This window comes from Mytilus galloprovincialis, chromosome 9 (assembly GCF_965363235.1).
Source record: "Mytilus galloprovincialis chromosome 9, xbMytGall1.hap1.1, whole genome shotgun sequence".
Lineage (NCBI taxonomy): Eukaryota > Metazoa > Mollusca > Bivalvia > Mytilida > Mytilidae > Mytilus > Mytilus galloprovincialis.
In genome coordinates this window covers 64,433,025-64,453,617 of record NC_134846.1, presented here as the reverse complement: position 1 = coordinate 64,453,617, position 20,593 = coordinate 64,433,025, and the positions used below count along the sequence as shown (strand labels likewise).

General features: G+C 31.9%; 1 protein-coding gene across 1 annotated transcript; it reads right to left on the bottom strand.

Moving 5' to 3' along the window:
• Positions 1 to 4,756: 4,756 nt before the first annotated feature.
• On the bottom strand, positions 4,757 to 19,556 carry LOC143045623 (uncharacterized). Its single transcript, XM_076218245.1, has 3 exons — positions 19,459 to 19,556; positions 6,229 to 6,856; positions 4,757 to 5,509 (listed from the first exon to the last, which is right to left on the bottom strand). The coding sequence occupies exons 2-3, from the start codon at positions 6,784 to 6,786 to the stop codon at positions 5,093 to 5,095; spliced, it is 975 nt and encodes a 324-aa protein (XP_076074360.1). The 5' UTR covers positions 6,787 to 6,856; positions 19,459 to 19,556; the 3' UTR covers positions 4,757 to 5,092.
• Positions 19,557 to 20,593: the final 1,037 nt, after the last annotated feature.

Below are 20,593 nucleotides of genomic sequence, written 5' to 3'. Positions count from 1 at the left end.
TAAAAAGCAATAATGTTCAGCAAAGTAAGATTTACAAATAAGTCAACATGACCGAAATGGTCAATTTTACCCCTTAAGGAGTTATTGTCCTTTATAGTCAATTTTTCATAGAATTTGTTAATTTTTATAAACATTTTCCACTGAAACTACTGGGCCAAGTTCATTATAGATAGAGATAATTGTAAGCAGCAAGTAACAAAAGCAGCAAAAGTAAGATGTACAAACACATCACCATCACCAAAACACAATTTTGTCATGAATCTATCTGCTTCCTTTGTTTAATATTCACATAGACCAAGGTGAGCGACACAGGCTCTTTAGAACCTCTAGTTTTCATCATGCTTTAAGATATTGATTGATAATTGGTATATAGTTTTATCATAACAAGTTTCAGATCAAGTTCAAATTTTTGTTTTGGTCTAATTTTCTGCATGTTATTGTTCTTGGACTTGAAAAATTCACTCATACAATCAGTTATTCACACTGTTTTTAGTCATGCTTACATATAATGACTTGATATTTACGTTTTGTTTACACCATGACAAGTTATAGAACAAGTTAGCATTTTGCTCCAGTATAATGTAATTTTGACCCAGTATGCGTGGTATGGGACTATGTTTTACCATGCAATACTCTCAGAATGCTTGTTTTAATTCAAGTTTTGCCCTTTCTCTGCATACTCACACATAGTTCACTTGTTAAGCTGTCCTAGACCATATTCTGACTACATGTATGTGAGCAATTACAATCACTTTGCATGCGCATCAGTCAGATATTTTATCTTTTTAATCTGCTTGCCCCAAGTTTAAATAAATACTTTGTATATTTAAAAATGCATTATTATATAACAAATGATTTTCAATGGTTTTCTTTAAATGGGCCTCATTTGATTCTTATTGGATAAAAATATAAAAATCATAAGCAATATTACGTAGCAATATTTGGTTCTGTTTAGCCAATTTAACAATATTTTGTTGTTCAAAACCACAAGTTTATTTTTAATTTATGAGTTTGATTGTCCCTTTGGTATCTTTCGTCCCTCTTTTAGAATGCATTAAAACGTTTAATCCCGCTGTAAATGTTTGTATCTGTCCTAAGTCAGAAATCTGATGTACAGTAGTTGTCGTTTGTTTATGTAGTTTATACGTGTTTCTCGTTTTTCGTTTTTTTTATTTTATAAAGATTAGACTGTTGGTTTTATCGTTTGAATGGTTTTACACTAGTAATTTTGGGGCCCTTTATAGCTTGTTGTTCGGTGTGAGCCAAGGCTCCGTGTTGAAGGCCGTACATTGATTGACCTATAGTGGTTTACTTTTTTGAATTGTTATTTGGATGGAGAGTTGTCTCATTGGCACTCACACCACATCTTCCTATATCTACATGTAAGTAAACATAAAACAGAAAGGTTGGAATTGATATTGGGAGTTTTGGTTCCAACAGTTTAGGAATAAGGGTCCAAACGGGTCTAAAATTGAACTTTGTTTGATTTCATGAAAAATTGAATTCTTGGGGTTCTTTGATATGCTGAATCTAATTAACCATGTATTTATATTGGACAATAATCAGTTAATGTCCAATTTAGATTTTTTAATTTCTTAGACCATGTTCATTCTGTGTCAAAAACCTATTCTGTGTCAGCTTTTTTAATCACAATCCAAATTCAGAGCTGTATCAAACACCAGACACAAGTTGTTTCCTTTTTCCTTTTTCCTTTTTCGATGTTCAAATTAAATTTTTTTCCTCATTTTTTTCGTTTCCTTATTCGTTTTCTATTTCCTTTTTCGATTTTCATTTCCTTATTCGGTTTCTATTTCCTTTTTCGATATTCATTTCCTTATTCGGTTTCTATTTCCTTTTTTGATTTTCATTTCCTTTTTCGGTTTCTTTTTCCTTATTCGGTTTCTATTTCCTTATTCGATTTTCATTTCCTTATTCGGTTTCTATTTCCTTTTTCGATTTTCATTTTCTTCTTCGGTTTCTTTTTCCTTTTTCGATTTTCATTTCCTTATTCGTTTTCTATTCCCTTTTTCGATTTTCATTTTCTTATTCGGTTTCTATTTCCTTTTTCGATTTTCATTTCCTTATTCGGTTTCTTTTTCCTTTTTCGATTTTCATTTCCTTATTCGTTTTCTATTCCCTTTTTCGATTTTCATTTTCTTATTCGGTTTCTATTTCCTTTTTCGATTTTCATTTCCTTATTCGGTTTCTTTTTCCTTATTCGGTTTCTATTTCCTTTTTCGATTTTCATTTCCTTATTCGATTTCTATTTCCTTTTTTGATTTTCATTTCCTTATTCGGTTTCTTTTTCCTTATTTGGTTTCTATTTCCTTATTCGATTTTCATTTCCTAATTCGGTTTCTTTTTCCTTATTCGATTTTTATTTCCTTATTCGGTTTCTTTTTCCTTTTTCAATTTTCATTTCCTTATTCAGTTTCTATTTCCTTATTCGATTTTCATTTCCAATAGAATTTGTCAGCAAACACTACGTTTTTACACTCAATTTTGCTATTTGTTTTTGTGTATTGTACCAATTGCTATTTGTTTTTGTGTATTGTACCAATCTGATTTGATTAGTTATTTTCCAATGAATTTGAACATGTTTTTTTTAATATTTTGCTATATATATATATAGCATTATTAAAAAAACACGTGCACTGTGCCAGGTTAGAGGAGAATGAACTGCTTACAAACCTGTTTGATGTCGCCATGTTCTTTATGTTCTTTTCCCAAGCTTTAGTCTGTATTCATTGATATTCTAGTGCACATTAAACGGTGACATTTTTTAACTGCTTTATTCTAGTGCACATTTTTTTAACTGCTTTAAGCATTAAATATAATGATATATGTCGGGGTTTTTTTATTTCCAGGAGGAGGATTTGTTTTTGATCGGTTATTTATTTTTCTAAACTAAGAGGACAGATTATTCATTTTCTGCACTATTGAAGCAAGATTTTTCATTTTCATTAAAGCAAGGGACTGATTATTTATTTTCACAACTATATTTATGATGATCGAAAAACATACAATTTTTAAATTATTTGTGTATTATAAATAATACATGTATAGTCAAGTCATTATGTACGGTAATCATTTAATCAGAATTAATCATCATCCTGGGCAGAAATGAATCTTTCATATTCCCAACTGCATATCTACATGTATTGCATACATTCATAGTATTAAAGTTTGGTTGTAGCTAGACTGTTTTAAAAGTATCAGCAAACATATGTCGCCGAGCAGAGATAGGCAATTTTTTTAAAGGGTTTTTGAGCCACTAAAGGCCCAAAAAGCTATAGAACAAATGATCCAAAATCATTCTTTCTGGGAGTTCCGAAGACCCTTTCTTAATCTGAAAATGCAATGTTTGTTTTAATAATTTTTTGACAATATTTTGGTCTCAAAGCAAAATGTATAAATTCAAGTTTCTAGGGACAACACCAAAAGACCAATGTGCATGATAAAGCAAAAATGGAATCAAGTTCATAACACAATTACTAGATTACAAAATGAATGCAACACTCAAAGAATACAGAAGATGAGTCAATAAACAAAAGACAAATATAAATAAGAAACATTGATCAAAAATTCAGGGCTACGTCTGAGGTAAACAGAACTTGCTTCTTAAAAGGCACTCGCCGTGAACACAATTGATATGGAGACAAGCGTTTGGTTTTAAAATTCCCTACATATGGCATTTGCCTCAATGTAGTTACGGCCCTGTTAAAATAAAAGTGAGGTAAGGTTTCCTGAAACAATATACCTCAAGTTAAATGAAACCTATTTTCAGACATTTCAAGTATAGTTAAATAACATTTATACTTTTATTATTAAAAAAAATTGGGAAGTGTTTCCCGATTTTTTTTTAGGGAAAAAGATGAATTTATGAAGAATCTGGTGCCATCTCATACTTTCGATTAGACCTGCTGAGTTATTTATTTTCAATACATTGCAAGTCAGGTAATTTATTTTCAGACTACCACAGAACAAACCATTTATTTTTGTGATTATCAAGGCTGAGTTATTTATTTTCTAAATCCTCCTGCCCCCCCCCCCCAGAATATCAAATGGTCGTCCCCTTAGAGGGGAAGGGAGTTAATGCGAAGAAAGCGTCTACAAACGATGAGTTATTGTGTAGGTAATGGCAAATATGGCTCACTATAGGCATAATGTTCTCATGGGTATTCCGAGGGGCATTCTATTTCTCTGAAGCTAGTCAGACACTTTATTTTATCTATTAATGGTGCTTTTGTCTGGGCATCGTGGTAACGTACTCGACTACCGGTGGTTGTTGGTTTAATGCCCACTCCGGTTAATTGAGAATTATAATTTTCTGCGTCTCTAGGAACGGGCCATTAATAGGTTTGTCACTTGCATTTTCTAAAAATGTTATATTTTACACTGTACGTTTCACAAATATTCATAATTGATTTCGTATACGACTAGTGAGCGACATTTAGAAAAGAGGCGAAAGACCCCAAAACAATCACCAAACTCTTAAGTCGAAATCAAACTGACTAATATTACTTGACAAAAAAGGAAAAACAATAAAAACAATAAACAATATATGCTAGCTCTAATGTGCTTTGTAGGAAAAGGAGTATTAGCACCTTGAATGGTGGTTATTCTAATTTGTAATGCCATCTTTATTTTGTGAACATATTAGACTATTGATTATCGTGTATCTTTCCATTGTTTATCCTCTGTCGTTGATATTTCTTAATACAAATATACACAAGAGCTAAAACTGCACAAACTGTTAAAAATTAAATTCACGTATAGTATTTTATTTACAAAAATCTGTAAATTTGCCATTACAACATTATTTTAAAGATAATTACACACACGATAGTATTATTAATTACATCACACACAGTTTTAAAATTCAAATGCATGTTGAAAAGAACGAAAACGATTAACAAATAAATAGTTTTTATATCACATCACGCTTTTGATAAGAAGCCGCTAACTACATGCTAATGGCCTATGCCATGAAACCTGTTGGTTGACGATTTAAACATAAATATTACCAATGTAATTGTCGACAGTTTTTATTTTCGGTCTCAAACATTTATTTACTGTTTCTGGTGCTATATCAATAATATTGAAGACAGTTTGCAGGTATGTTTCCTACAAGCAAGACCTCCCCATATTGTCGAGCAAAGATATGAAATCTTTCGTTTGTTTTTTCATCCCTTACTTCATACGGTTCTCTGAGTTCTTCGCTTGTAAGATCAATAATAGAGACATTTAAAGGTAATCTATTGACATCAATTTCTACAACCTTGTCGTCGTGTCCGTTTCTTTTTCTTCCTCTACTTCTTTTTAATTCAAGCAAGTTATATGCTGCATAAGGATTGGAACATGTTGAGATGTACTTTGAACTTTTTCCCTTGCTTCCATATGCAACATGATGCGCCACGCTTATATTTGAAAAGGGAAATTTGGCCTTCAATCCAATGTTCTTGTTTTCATTTTCTCGTAGCAATCTGTATAACTTCGGATGTTTTTTCTAAAACCAAAAACAGAATATATTTCGTATAACATTACATTTTTATTAGTCTTTTTTAAGGATTAAGAATTCGACCAAAAAATAGGATACACATTTTGTTTTTAAACTTTATAATAACGTAAAACTTTTATATTATTAGCAGTATGTTTGGTTCAACTTCGTCATCACTGACGGCATGATTCAAAAAGTTAATTCATAATATTACTAGACTCCGTGGAAATTCAAAACGGATAGTACCTAATCAAATGGCAAAATCAAAAGCTCATACTATTTCCTTGACAGATCTGCACACAAATAATATATCATACTTTTACAGGTAAAACGATGACTCATATATATTTTGAAACAATAAAAAGCCATCAATCTCGATTATCAATTAGTTGGTGTCTGGTCTAAAACACACAGGAGTTGCTGATCCATTATGAAGACGTATACACTGTTAATTGTGCGGTTTTTTTTTTTCTTTTCTTTTTTTTGTCTTTGCAATTTAGTGAAACATCTTAGTATGTCGCTAAATACCCATGATAACATATGATAATTTGAGTCAAATCGGAGTATATTTATTAGTCAGCTAATGTCGCTCTTATGTGACTAATAAAAGTTTTGATTATATTGAATACAAAAGATACTTCGCGAAATAAGTTTTGCAAAAATAGTGTTTTTCGTATGGAACTCAATTCAAAAGTTGTATATTCAAATTGATTTTTTTTAATTATTACCGCTTCTTCCCTGGTTATTAGTTCGGGTTCTGGAACTGAGGGTGTACCGTTGCTTTCATTATCGATTCCTGTAGGTGACCTGTCATCATTATTCTTGCTGTTGATATCAATTGATGCAGATTCACAAACTGTATTGATGGCTGTGTCTTCTGTCTTCTGTTTTTCACATGAAATTTCGCTCTGATCAAGTTGACTATCCTCATTTTTAGAAATAGAGTCGTCCAAATCTTCTGACTCTTCATTGGTCTCACTTTTAGTGAAAGTTGAATTAGGTTTCAGTTCACTCTCCTTATCGAGTCTGACATAATCATCTTTTAAATGGGCGATATTACTTTCATTTATTTCTGAAGGTGCTGGTTTTGCGGTTTCTTCTTTATTTTCTGACTGCAACGACTCCTTTTCATCTTTGATATCATCCTCCGCCTGCTCATTTTGCTTTTGCTTCTTTGTATTTTCATGGTCATCAAACGAATCTGAATGTTTGCGTTTGAAAGTATTTCGAATAACCGAACCTTTTTTTTCATTTTGCAAAGTTTCCGAAACTGTTATATTGTCCATATTTACGGTCTGTTATCAATATACAAGTATTATGCTTATCTCGTATTTATAGCTATTTCATCAGATTTTCCTACAACAATAACTAAAACATGGTTATCTGGTCTTCATATATACATTTAAATAATAAAATAATAATTAAATTTCGACTGAACGGTTTTGATCGATAGAATTGTAAACTATAAAAACGATGTTTTTGCAATCATTAGATATTAGCTGCAAATAATTCTACTTTCGTTTTTCGAGTTTTCAAAAATTACCTATATCATACATCATAGTTTTTGATCGATAAATTGATTGAAAAAAATAAAATGAGTAGACTTTATTTAAACAACCTACAGTTGTTTACTTAGCAACAACCAGAATTATAAAACAATGATTAGAACTGATCATTTTGATACTGAATTGTTTCGAATGGCTAGTGTATATTTTCACTAGTATGACTTTTGGCAAAACGCGTCACTTTTAAAATTCATTTAAGAGAAATATCAAATAGATCAGTATCTTTATTGCAAGCATATTTGTGTAAGGAAATGGATTGTTGCATATGAATTTACTATATCATTTAAGTCTATATGAGAACCCACCATGCTTATTGTTTTGTTCTTTTTCTTAAGAAATTTGATGAAATCAATGTATTCTAACGTCCCCTGTTTAAAATATAGCTACATATAAAAAAAAATATAATGAACAAAACACTTAATAACTCTAGTGCGTTTGATTCGTTTATTTAGAATTATTTCGTTAGGAGCACTGAAATCTGAACATTTAAAGCCAGGAATTTGTAAATGAGTTGCAACAGTAGGAGCCACAAACCAATAATGACGTAAACAGAATAGCAAAAGGTATAACAAAAATCTCTAAGGCAAAGTCAAACAGGGAAATTCAATACAAACTGACAAAAACAAACTCAAACGCTTTCAATCAACGGACCTTCAGCTGTCATATTCTTCCAGTTTCTGGACATTTAAAGCGGGGAAATTAAGATAAACTATTTAATGTTATTCTAAATTTCAGCTTCTTATTTTTCATGATCTTTTATGAAACTGCATAAAAAGAACAACATTTCATAAGTTCAAATTGCAATAATCGTTGATGTATATTTTGATATATTTTACTATGCGTATAACTATGTGTTTCTTTATTCTACATTGGCTATAGATAAAGGGGGAGTGTTGAGATATCACAAAACATGTTTACCCCCACCGCATATTTGCACCTGCCCCAAGTCAGGAGCCTCTGGCCTTTATTAGTCTTGTATGTTTTTTTATTTAGTTCAGTTATATGTTTTGGAGTATAGTAGTGTGACGTCCATATTCCCTGAACTAGTACGCAATTTTATTTAGGGACCAGCTGAAGACCACCTCCGGTTGCGGGATTTTCTAGCTGTGCTGAAGACCCATTGGTGGTTTTCGGATGTTGTCTGCTCTTTGGTCGGGTTGTTGTAGCTTTGAAATATTCCCCATTTCCATTCTCAATTTTATTGAATGTTAGATAATAAACTATAGTATAAGTATATCAACAGATTTACAATACAATAATTATCCTTATTCACTCTTGTGATATTTTTTTAATTTCTAAACGTATTACTGGGTAATTACAGAACTTTCGGACATACATTACATATTTATCCATCACAGACTATAGAAAATATGGAAAACAGGATGCCCTATAAAATAAATTATATACCTTACCTGATAAGAGAATGTTCTGCTGATTTCTCAAAATTAAGTACAATTTAAAGATCTACCCGTAAGTTCATTGATCATTGACAAAACGCCAACACCAATTTTCGAAAAATTGCAAACGAAATTCCCAATACCTACTACCACAGCTACAACAGGTCCCGTTGTCTGTATCTAACAAATACCACACAAAAGGGTATTTCGTGCAATGTCGTTTTAATGTTACGTCAGTTGTCTGCACACACTAGGGTTCATTTAAGGGTGGACAATTAGGTTTTGCTTGTGCTAGCATTTTCATAAACGTAATTTGTACCATTTTTAACTGCTGTATAAAAAAAAGGAGGCCAATGTCTGAAAATTATCAACTTTTGGTATTTTGCACGAAACCGCCTTCTAAAGGTTCTCAGCCTACATGTTTTTCTGTCATTGACCTAATATATTGTATATTGTATATTGATTTACAAAAATTTCATCAAAACAAATTACATTAGTATGGATCTTTAAAACGTAAGTACGAAGAGGATATAGGTATAAAGATACTGAAATGGGATACTGTGCCAATTTTAACATAGTACAACTCATTCAGTGTTATATTATATTTAAATGATTTTCTGAAAATTAATATCAATAGTAGTGCAGTAGCATATACAAGTAGTGTTATATGACAGTTTGTCATTAGGATAATGAATACTCAATCTTCAACGAAAAGTAAAGTTATCGTTCTTGAAACATTCACAATTCATATGAAATTTGTCATGATATATGAGTGCATTGCGTGTTTCCGCTGTGCTCACCTAATGGCTTGAATTTTTGGGTTTTCTTGTATTGTATTGATAGTGAAGGTTGGAAAACACCCTTTCAGATATACAATTTAGCACGAAATTAATAAAGTGTTACTTTCATTTGTATTTTATGGTGATCCCAATTATTTTCTAGTTATTTATTTTTCCTTTTTCTCAGTAGCATTATATAACAAACCACATGCACTATTTTAACAATCCGCTTGCTGGATGATTAGAATAAAACCCTAATTTATATTCCCGTCATTAGGTTAACCTTTTGTGTATATGACTCCGGCGAAGAGTAATTTTTTAGCCCTGTGATTGGATTATGAGTATAACATACTTTGTTTTTATACTAGTGAATAACCGCAGTTTGTTTTCTACAATAACAAAGAAATAAGAAGATTTAAAGAAACTTTCAAACACGGAGCATTGACTCACACTGAACAGCATTTACACATAACGTTTCGTATTATGTACACATAGCGTTTCGATTTAAAATTATTTTATTTTTACACTAAACTACTAGTATTCAAAATATTTCATTTGCAATCAATTTAGATGTTTGTTAAAAAAATCTACATTATACTGTATATTATAACATCCAATCTAATTAAAAACCGATCTCTCATCGCTCCCGTTTTCTGATGTCGCATGGGAGATCTAACGAAACCTGCTTTGAGGTCACATGTGAGTGACCTCGTAGGTGTGTCTTGTTCGACCAATGAAAATAAGTCTTCGAAGATCTTGAAAGTTTATCGTGAGGTAAAGGGATGTAACTCATTTTATTACAACAATTTGAAATATTTGATGTAAATATTCCACTTTCGTTTTCGAATTTCTATAATCTCTTGTGTCCTACATTATCGTTTTTGTTATTTAAATGCACTATTGATTCGTCACTGCAAACATATAATGTTCTTTTGCTTCTAGAAAAAATACAAGAAAAGGGGAAGACTGAAAATGGACCCCCCCCCCCAAAAAAAAGAGAGAAGAGTAAACAGTCTACGGCTGTTGATCATGCCTAGCAGCGGGAAAACTTATCATATTAGCTATAAATTGTCAATGACTTCTGAATATAATAACACAATGTTGACTGCTGTGTTTTTTTTACACTTTTACCTATTATGTCTGTTTGTTTTGTTCACGCATCGTTGTCAATTTAGTGGAATCTGATGTGACTGTCTAACAAGTGAGAGGTTTATCTAGCTATAAAACTTGGTTCAATCCACAATTTTCTACAATGCCTGTACCAAGTCTGGATTATGACTGTTGTTATCCATTCGTTTGATGTGTTTGATCTTTTATATTCTGCGTTTTAATAACGGACTGTCCGTTTTAAATTTTCCCCGAAGTTCGGTATTTTTGAGATTTTACTTTATACGAGTAAGATTTATAAACGAGTCTCTTCGTATTCTCTTGAAATAGAATAGTTTATCGTTTTTCTGCACTAAGTTTTGTTAAAAAAAATTGAATCACTTAAATAAACTACTTGTTTAGTTTTGAATCTGCGATTTCATAAAAATATTTTAAAATGTTTAGAAAAAAAAAACACACACGCCAATTGTGGGCAATCCTACGTAATCCTCGAGTTACATTTTATACACCAAATTAAACGTATTGTTTATTTCGGTATGAATTTCGGAGATAACTCGATCAATGTTTCATTCCGCCTTTTAACACATAAAACACCGGAATGCTATATAATAATCTATATAGTTATCAACGATACCAGGATACATAACATTTATAACTTACCTTCTTTGACAATGTACTGCTGATTGCAAAATAAAATATGTTTTAAAAGCTAACCTATAGTTTATTTATTCTTGACAAAAGTTAATTTTCAAAAAATTGTTAAAAAAACCCTTCCACTACTAGAATTTCAAACTGGATTTAAATGAATGACATAACGAAAGTACAAACTGGATTACTAAAAGTGTTTACATTTACTAATTGTTATGATAATAAATTGTTGATTATTGATAATATAATTTACTAAACTTTCATATCAACCGAATAGAACTTTTTATAAACTCACTTCCGAAAACCCGTAACAGATTTTTAAATTATGTATCAATACGTTGAATGATTTTCTCTGGTGTGCTGTATACTTGTATTCAAACGGTTTCGCTACAGAGGAGAGCAATGGTGAGAAGTTATTAGAAAAGAAAATTGTTACTTTAATTTTAAAACATTTCCAGTTTTATTGTCGTCTCTAATTACAAAAATGTAGAAAGTGAAAAAAAACATTTATAATTCTAATAGTTTTTAGTTAACTGCGTTGACTCGTCATTAAGCTTCACTTAAACTACAAGTTTAAGTAGTTAGTAGGTGTTTATTGTTGTCAACATAATTGAATTTATGAGACTGTCATACAATACCGGTGTTTAGCAAGTTATTAAACCAGGTTTAACGCACTATTGTCTATACTATAGAATTGGAACAGTTAGTTTTTATTCGTTTGGTGAGTTTGAACTTTTGTTTTTTCGGCGAAATACTTTTTTTTAAACCTTTGTTTACTTTGTTTTTTAACAAGGAAGTATTTAAAGTACAATTGGTAAGATCTTATTTTAATTGTTCTTTTTAAAATCGACTGACAATAAAAATCAAGATTCCTAAACTAAGATCATATGTTATGACTGATGTATAGATTATGTTAAGGCTTGTGTGTAGTATCTATTTAACCTTTACAAAACACATTTAACTAGCTTTTATACCATATCAAATATGTAATAAAACGATTTTATCAATTCATATAATATTGGCACTGTTTTTGGTTTTATGTACTAGTATCAAGTCTTAAAGCCGTCATAGTTAATCTGTTTTTGTATGTATTTTAACCTTTTGTTGGTCCACTGATTGATCTTTAAAAAATCTCGCGGCGTTAAGCAGCTACATGATATTGGTAATCCAGAATAGCGCTAAATATTTCAACGTATGTATTCAGCACATACATTCTTATGTTAAAGTTTGAGCATTCATGATGAAGAATGACCCAGAACATCGCCTAGAACACTCGAATACTTATTATTAATTTAGTGGTCATTGAAAAGTAGTCATGAACAATGTTTCGTAGATTTTTGTGTTGAGCTTTCGGTAAATTATTAATGATACACACGGCGATTGGGTGGTAGAAAATAAAAGCTTTTAGGAAGCAATTGATAGTGTTCATCACTTAATGACGATGTGAAAACAGATATGGATTCTCCAAAATTATTACAAATTTTATTTAAACATATATTCAAGGATATAACTGCAATCATCCAATGTGAATAATTTAATAGTTTCGTTATACTGATATCATTACATGATGATTTGAGAAGTAGACTAGGTAGATCAGATTATTTAAACGCGTTTAATTGAAACAAGTTCCTGCAAGACGAATATCAACAAATATTTCTCTTGATGTGTTTTCATATTTGTAATATATCAAATATACATCAATTGAACAGATATTATGGATGCTGCATAATACCTGAACAGATATTATGGATGCTGCATAATACCTGAACAGATATTATGGATGCTGGATGTGAAAGATGATAAACTTCACATGTTTTGTTTGTGATGAACATGGGCATGGTGATGTAATATTCGTTCAATATATGTATTCAAAATCATTTGTTAATATTACCGGTTTTTCTCTCTTTTTTGTTTCTGTACTCGGAAATGTTGATATACAGCTGTATAAAGTATCGATTCCTGTTGTTGAACTTTCATAACTATTCTGGGTAGTGGTTCGACTTTCTGATTCAGTCTCACAAACTGTATTGATGGCTATGTCATGTCTCTTCTCACAAGAAATGTCACTCTGTTCAATTTTAGTAATAGGTAAATTTGGTTTCTGATCATTATCTTCATCGGGATCAAAGGCGTCATCATTCTTTAAATTGACAATATAACTTGCAGGTATTTCTAAATGTGTTGGTCTTACATTTTGTTCTTTATTTTCGGTAATGACATCATTTTCTGACTGCAGCACTCCGTCCTCAATTTCAACTTTGATGTTATCCAAATACTGTTCATTTCTTTTTTTCAGCTTCTTTCTATTTTCATTATCATTTACCGATCCTGAGTGTTTCTGTTTGGACATTTTTCGAGTAACCATACCTTGTATTTCATTTTGAAGCTGTACTTTATGCTTCTTTATATTGTTATTTTCTTCACGAATTTCTAAGTGTTTCCGTTTGAACATACTCCGAGTTACCATACGTTGAATTTCATTTGGCGTTTTCTCAACTGGAATTTTGTCCATATTTTAGGTTTTATTATTTTATTATATTCATTTCGAAGAATAAAATAATAATAAGATTTTAAAGGAAGGAGTATTATGGGAGAATTTTGATAAGATTCTTGAATCATAGTAAAATGAAAATATGTTTTACTGAATACTGTTTTCTTTTTTTACATTAAGAAGATACACTTCACTGTGATTTTTTTTAAATGTTAAGACTTAAAATGTGAATCGTTCTAATTGTTTTCTCTGGATATTATTAACTAAAGAATTGAATTTTACGTATTCTGCATACGAACGTGTAGATGATTTAAGGTAGCACAATACAAAGATTTTGTCACTCCTAATCAGACAACTTTAAACTGATGTAATTCATTCCATCCTTCTTTATATTTTATAAATGAGGTACCAAAAGAAAGATGAAAGATTAATCTTTCAAATTGTGATAATTTCATTATGACATAATTATTACATAATTAATTATTATGTAATTAGTCGCTATATTGTGATGTCCACACTTGCATGAATTTAGCGTCTTTGTTTTTCATAGCATCCCAAAATATTTTATAGATTCTTGTACAACACAGCTTGACCTCCAAAACAATGTCTCAGATTTCCAAAAACATCAATAGAACAAATTTTATACCCAATTGAACTTAGTGGTCTCTAATGAATTGATGTTGCAAACTTCATTGAAGATTTATGAGAGAATGAAATACAATAGGAAAAATCTGAGACACGGCTTTGGAGGTCAAACTGTGTTGTGCCAGAATCTATAAAAATGTTTAGGATGCTATGAAGAACAAAGAAGCTAAATTCATTCAAGTATGGACATCACAGAATGGCAACTAATTACATAATAATTAATTATGTAATAATTATGTCATAATGAAATTACCACAACTTGAAAGATTAATCCTTCTTCTTTCTTTTGGTACCTAATTTATAAAATTTAAAGAAAGATGAGTGGAATTACAGCAGTTTAAAGATGTCTGATTGGGATGAAAAATCTTTGTATTGTGCTACCTTCAAAGAGGGACGAAAGATACCAAAGGGACAGTCAAACTCATTAATCTAAAACAAACTGACAACGCCATGGCTAAAAATGAAAAAGACAAACAAACAACAGCACACACGACACAACATAGAAAACTAAAGAATAAACAACTTGAACCCCACCAAAAAACTAGAGGTGATCTCAGGTGCTCCGGAATGGTAAGCAGGTCCTGCTTCACATGCGGCACCCGTCGTGTTGCTTATGTGATAACAAACCCGGTAAATAGTCTAACTCGGTAGGTCAATTCTTGAAAGGGAAGGGGATTGTAGTTACGACGTAAGGAACATATCCGATATCATTTGTGAAACGGTTATTCCATAACGGTCAACCAACTCGTGATGGCGTCCGTAAAATTTACGAAGGGATGATTTCAACTTCACCATTTGGAACTCTTGTTTTAATAGCTTCCTTGTGAGCAGCAACCCTCTATCAAGAAAATCATGATAGGAAATGCAAGCACGGTGATATCATATCAATTTAGAGATATATACCCCGTATGCAGGTGCTGCTGGAATTTTGCTACTTAGAAATGGAAAGTTCACAATTGGAAAGCTGAAATCATCTCTTTTGGCGAAAAGTTTTGTTTTCAACCGACCCTCATTGTCAATTTTTACATGTAAGTCAAGATATGAGGCTGACTTAATTGTATCTGTAGTATCCTTTATCTCTAGCTCGATTGGATAGATGCGTTCCGCATAGTCACAAAATTTTTAATTATTTAGTGAAAGAACATCATCTATATAGCGAAAAGTAGAGTTAACGGATATTGCTAACTTCTTATCTTTCTTCCTAAGACGTTCCTGCATGGAGTCAGCCTCATAATAATAAAGAAACAAGTCGGCAAGTAGAGGGGCACAGTTTGTTCCCATTGGAATGCCGACAGTCTGTTGAAAAACGCGTCCTCCGAACGTAATAAATACGTTGTCAATCAAGAAATCAAGCATCTTGATAATATAAGTTTCTAAGAATGTTTGGTTCGAATCAGAGTGATCCTTTACAAAGTAGGATTTATCCCTCCCTAAGACAAGATACTTGTATCTACGTTGGCCATTCTTTTTTACGAAGCAAAGCAATACCAACTTTTTCAATTTGTCTTTTATTTTGGAATGTGGAATACTAGTGTACAGAGTAGAAAAGTCAAATGTTTTAATACTGTTACAAGATGAAAGAGAGTTAGATTGTATGTACTCTAAAAGATCTTTGGAATTTTTAAGTATCCACATCTGATTCACGCCCCCTCTAGAATAGGCAGTTTCACAATAACTTTGAAGCCCGTCTTTGATTGCTGATGAAATAGATGTTAATAATTTAGAAAGAGGTTTCGTGGAGCACTTGGAAGCCCCAGCAATATACCGTTGTTTGTAAGGACACTTATGTAGTTTAGGTATCCAATACAGTGATGACAGATCCAGTTCTTCATCTGTGGTTGAAATTCCAAAGGAACACAGAACAGACCTATGCTTATCCAGGATTTCCTCTTTGGTAAGTGTCGTGAGGGTATATGTTGAGTTTCCAAGTGAATGTTATTTCTAGTTTCAAAGACGACATTCAAACTCATAAATGTGTATGTGTTGTCATTAAATTTGTTTATAGATAAATTATGAAAAATATCTCCCTCCTGTAAAGCTCTTACTTCAAGTGAATTAAAATTTAGATTTTTGACAATTTTGGCCTTTATAATCACTAAAGATATATTTGTTGTAGAAATGCACATCAAATGCAGTAAATTAGTACAAAGGTAATTTCCAATTTTTAAACCAGGTTACAAGAAAAATCTAAAGGAATCTCTGAAAGAAGCGAGATCAATTGGGGTAACGGGAAATGGTATGGTATCATATTCATGCATCATCCGCAATCATAATTTATAATCATTGAAAATATCACAATCGGGAATATGTCGTTATATGTTTAATGGAAGTATTAAGAATCCGCGTCTGATTGACACCACTAGTTGAGCTGGTTGGAAACATTTCATCATACTATCTCTAAAGACAACATTGTCCGGAGCAACCAAATTTACTCCTATTTAGAGTTCATGTTGCTCAATCTTTCAAGGTTGTGTTTTGTGAACTGCTGTTTTCTGTTGGTCTTTTTTTTTCTTTTAAGCCATTGCGTTATCAGTTTATTTTTTCTGTCTTGTGAAGAGTTAAGATTAAGTTAAAAGATTCGAGATTTTGATTGTCTTTATATTTGTTTATATCGATTAAGGATTTCTAGTTTCAAAGACGACATTCAAACTCATAAATTGAAAATTATCTGATATGGTGATGACTCAAAACAATAAATTGCATTATAAAAACAAATATACACAAAATACAACATAGAAAAATACGAAAAAGCAGCACGGACACCTTTTAAACCTGGCAGTGATCGCAGGTTCTCCGGAAGGCTAAGCAGATCCTGGTACACGTATGCCATAAATAAAGGCACCAGTAGTATACCACTGTTCAAAAATTCATACATCGATAGAGGAAAAACAAATCTGGGTTACAAACTAAAACTGAAGGAAAGGTTTCAAATATAAGAGAACTACGACACAATAGAGACACAACACAGAAATGTAACACACACAGAAACGAACTATAATGTAACAATGGCCATTTTCTAGACTTGGTACAGGGCATTTTATGTTGCTCATGTTAGTACGAACCCTGTAATGAGTTCAATTCGGTAGGTCACATTCGGGAAAAGGGGACTGGATTGCAGTTACAACATAAGGAACATACCCCGCTATCGTCTGTAAATGGGGACGTTGCACAATATCAAACTTATTGTTTTTAATTTGACGTTCCAGGGGATAATGGCCCATCATTGATAATATCCTCTTGTTGGTGCAAATCTAGACTTCAATTGATTTTATATGATGTATGACCTCCTTATTTCTTATCTGATTTTTTCTTGTTTTTTCTTTGACCATGGAGTTGCTTTTCGTTGAGTAATGGTAATGGTTTCGGATTTCCATATTACACTTTTCTCCTTTTTTTTTGATTCCTTTCGATAATTTTTAAATACAGTTTCGAATGCCTGATAAAAATGGAGGGAAAAGAGTGTTGGAAAAATCGATTGACATGGTTTTCATAGGAACATCGGAAATTGGCCGAACAAGGTTTTATTGCTCGGCAATCTTGTTATCAAAATTGAACTCGTATTCGTTGCCAATATAAAAAAGAAGAGAAAAAATAACCAACTGACGTGTTTTCTATACAGAGTTTCCGAAAATTAAATCAAAATATTAGTATTGCAATATGTAGCGTAACCATTAACAATGATATTGTGCGATTTTAAAAATATATCTATACTGTGTCATTTAACACATTTTAAAAGTTTCAGAAAACCGATTGAATTATCTTTTTTGTCAATTACCAAACAATCACGGAAATTGTTATTAATTGCTTCATATACTATACAATGTATTTAAACATTTAAGGTAAATTTCCCTTCAGGAAAGATCATTTGGTTAATGCATATTTTAGAAAACCCTATGATATTGGATAAGGGTATCACCTGCCATTTTATTGACACAATATTAAAACTTCCGACCAAACGACGTTTAAAATCCCCGAAGGTACTAGTATATACATTTAGCTAGAACTTTGTCATGGTTTTATTTTGGTAAAGACACTAAATAACATTATAATTCATTTCATCATGCACAAGAACAGTCTTGGTTGATAGAATAATAAATATTAAAAAGAATAGAACACTTTCGAGTTATGTCCTTCACCGGACAATTGTGTGCGCCTTTATGGCGTTATTTTCCAAATAGAGAGGATCGCCCGTTTCCCTGCTGTAATAAAATTCATCAAATGTCATTTTGATCGTCATTATGCCGGACAACCCAGAAATAGTACTTAATCTCAAATCTCTTATGACAACGGTGTTGACTATCAATATAAGAATTTAATTTGCCGAATGATTCGCGCCATACAGCTTTATATTTTTTCAACAGGTCACTCAACGTAAGAAGGAGGTGGCAATGCCCCACAGCGAAAATTTCCTTCTTGAGAGTATTCACAATTTGTCTACTAGATATCTGCAGACATATTTCAATGTTTTCGTAGTTAAGATCAATCTTTGGTGTACCTATTGATATATATTTTAGAACGTAAGATAATAAACAACAGGATATCAACAGAGTTTCAATAGTATCATTATCCTTTTTTAGCTCACCTGGCCCGAAGGGCCAAGTGAGATTATCTCATCACTTGGCGTCCGTCGTCGTCCGGCGTCGCCAGTCGTCGGCTTTAACTTTGTACATGTTGAACTTCTTCTCGAGAACCACTGAATGGAATAGAACCAAACATGGCATAAATGTTCCTTATGAGGTAATGATTAAGTGTTGTTACTTTGTAGCCAATCCATCATCCAAGATGGCCGCCAGCGGGGTATTTAGTTTAACATAGGACCTTATGGGAAATGCATACAAATGTCTTCTTTTAGAGAACCACTGAATGGAATGAAACCACATATAATATGAATGTTCCTTATGAGGTGCTGACCATGTGTTGTTACTTTGTAGCCGATCCATCATCCAAGATGGCCGCCAACGGGGTACTTAGTTTATTATAGGACCCTATGGCAAATACATACAAATGTCTTCTTTTAGAGAACCACTGAATGGAATGAAAGCAAACATAGCATAAATCTTCCTTTCTCAAAGAGGTTCTGGCCAAGTGTTGTTGCTTTGTAGTCTAATTTTAATCTTTTTTTACATGATTTCAAAAACCCAAGTAGAATCAGGTGAGCGATACAGGCTCTTGAGAGCCTCTAGTCATTCTTGTGTCTTTTCTAATTCCTTTAAACATTGTTGCGTAATAAAATGTCTTTGCCGGACATGGATTACGTTTACCGTCACAGACTATAGAAAATATAAATAACAGGGTGCCTTAGACAAATACGAAATATAAACCTTACCTGATCAGAGAATGCTTAGTTCTCAAATCAAATATAAGTAAAAATCAACTTTGCTAGCAAGTTATTTATCATTGACTAAACGCTCACATCAATTTTCAAAAAAATTTAAAACGGAAATTATAGCGTAATCATACTTCATATTTATGGTTCAATAAAATCAAAATAAATTATTGCCATTCATTATAAATAAATTTCTATCAAAACTAAGGCTCAAAGAACTTTTTATATTATTTATATTAACAACAACAACGTACACACATGTTGGCGTATGAATACACAACGTCAAAGTGGGCGTGTCGCCATCAAAATTGACAACATTGAAAATAAAACTAATAATTTTAACCAATCAGAAGACAGTAAAAACACAAAATTTATTTATTAATTTACAAAAATCGACTTCAAAAAAATAACATAAGTATGTATCTTTTAAAATAAATTATGAACAGGATATAAGTATAGAGGAACTCAAAGTGAATACCAATGCCGATAGTAACATTGTACAAATCTTTGAGTGTTATATTTCATTTAAATAATTATGAAAATTCATATCAACATGGTGCAATATCGTATACAGGTATAGTTACATATTCTTCATTGGGATCATAAATACGAAAAGTAAAGTTAACGTTGTGGGATAATTAATTCGAGTTATGTCACGAGTGCTAAACGTGTTTGTACTGTGTTGACTTAAAGGGTTAGTTTTTAGGTTTTCTTAAAAATTGAAAGATTTCGTATCCTCCTCCACCTATTGTGACCTGCAATGACAGTGAAGGACGTACAACACCCTTTCAGGTTAAAAAAGTTGGTCACAACATATGGGACTTGTAAAGTATTTTAAAGCAAAGTAGGATGCACGAAAGGAGTTAGTCCGGTAAGGGCCGATTTTGGCTTCAAATTTCAGGTTCGTCTGACGAAAGATTTTGGACGCTTTTTAATTACTTAAGTGTCTATTTCAGTTGATCCAATTTGTGTATGTGAAAGATTTAAACTGATTTAGTCATAAAAAATCGCTCTGATTCAGTCTTAAATATGAAAAATCTGTCAAATTTGCTAAAAAAAATGTCACTCTTCAAATGATTTTTGTCAAAAATGAAAGTGTCCGCATCCGTGTACTTCCTCAAAAAAAAGGGACGAA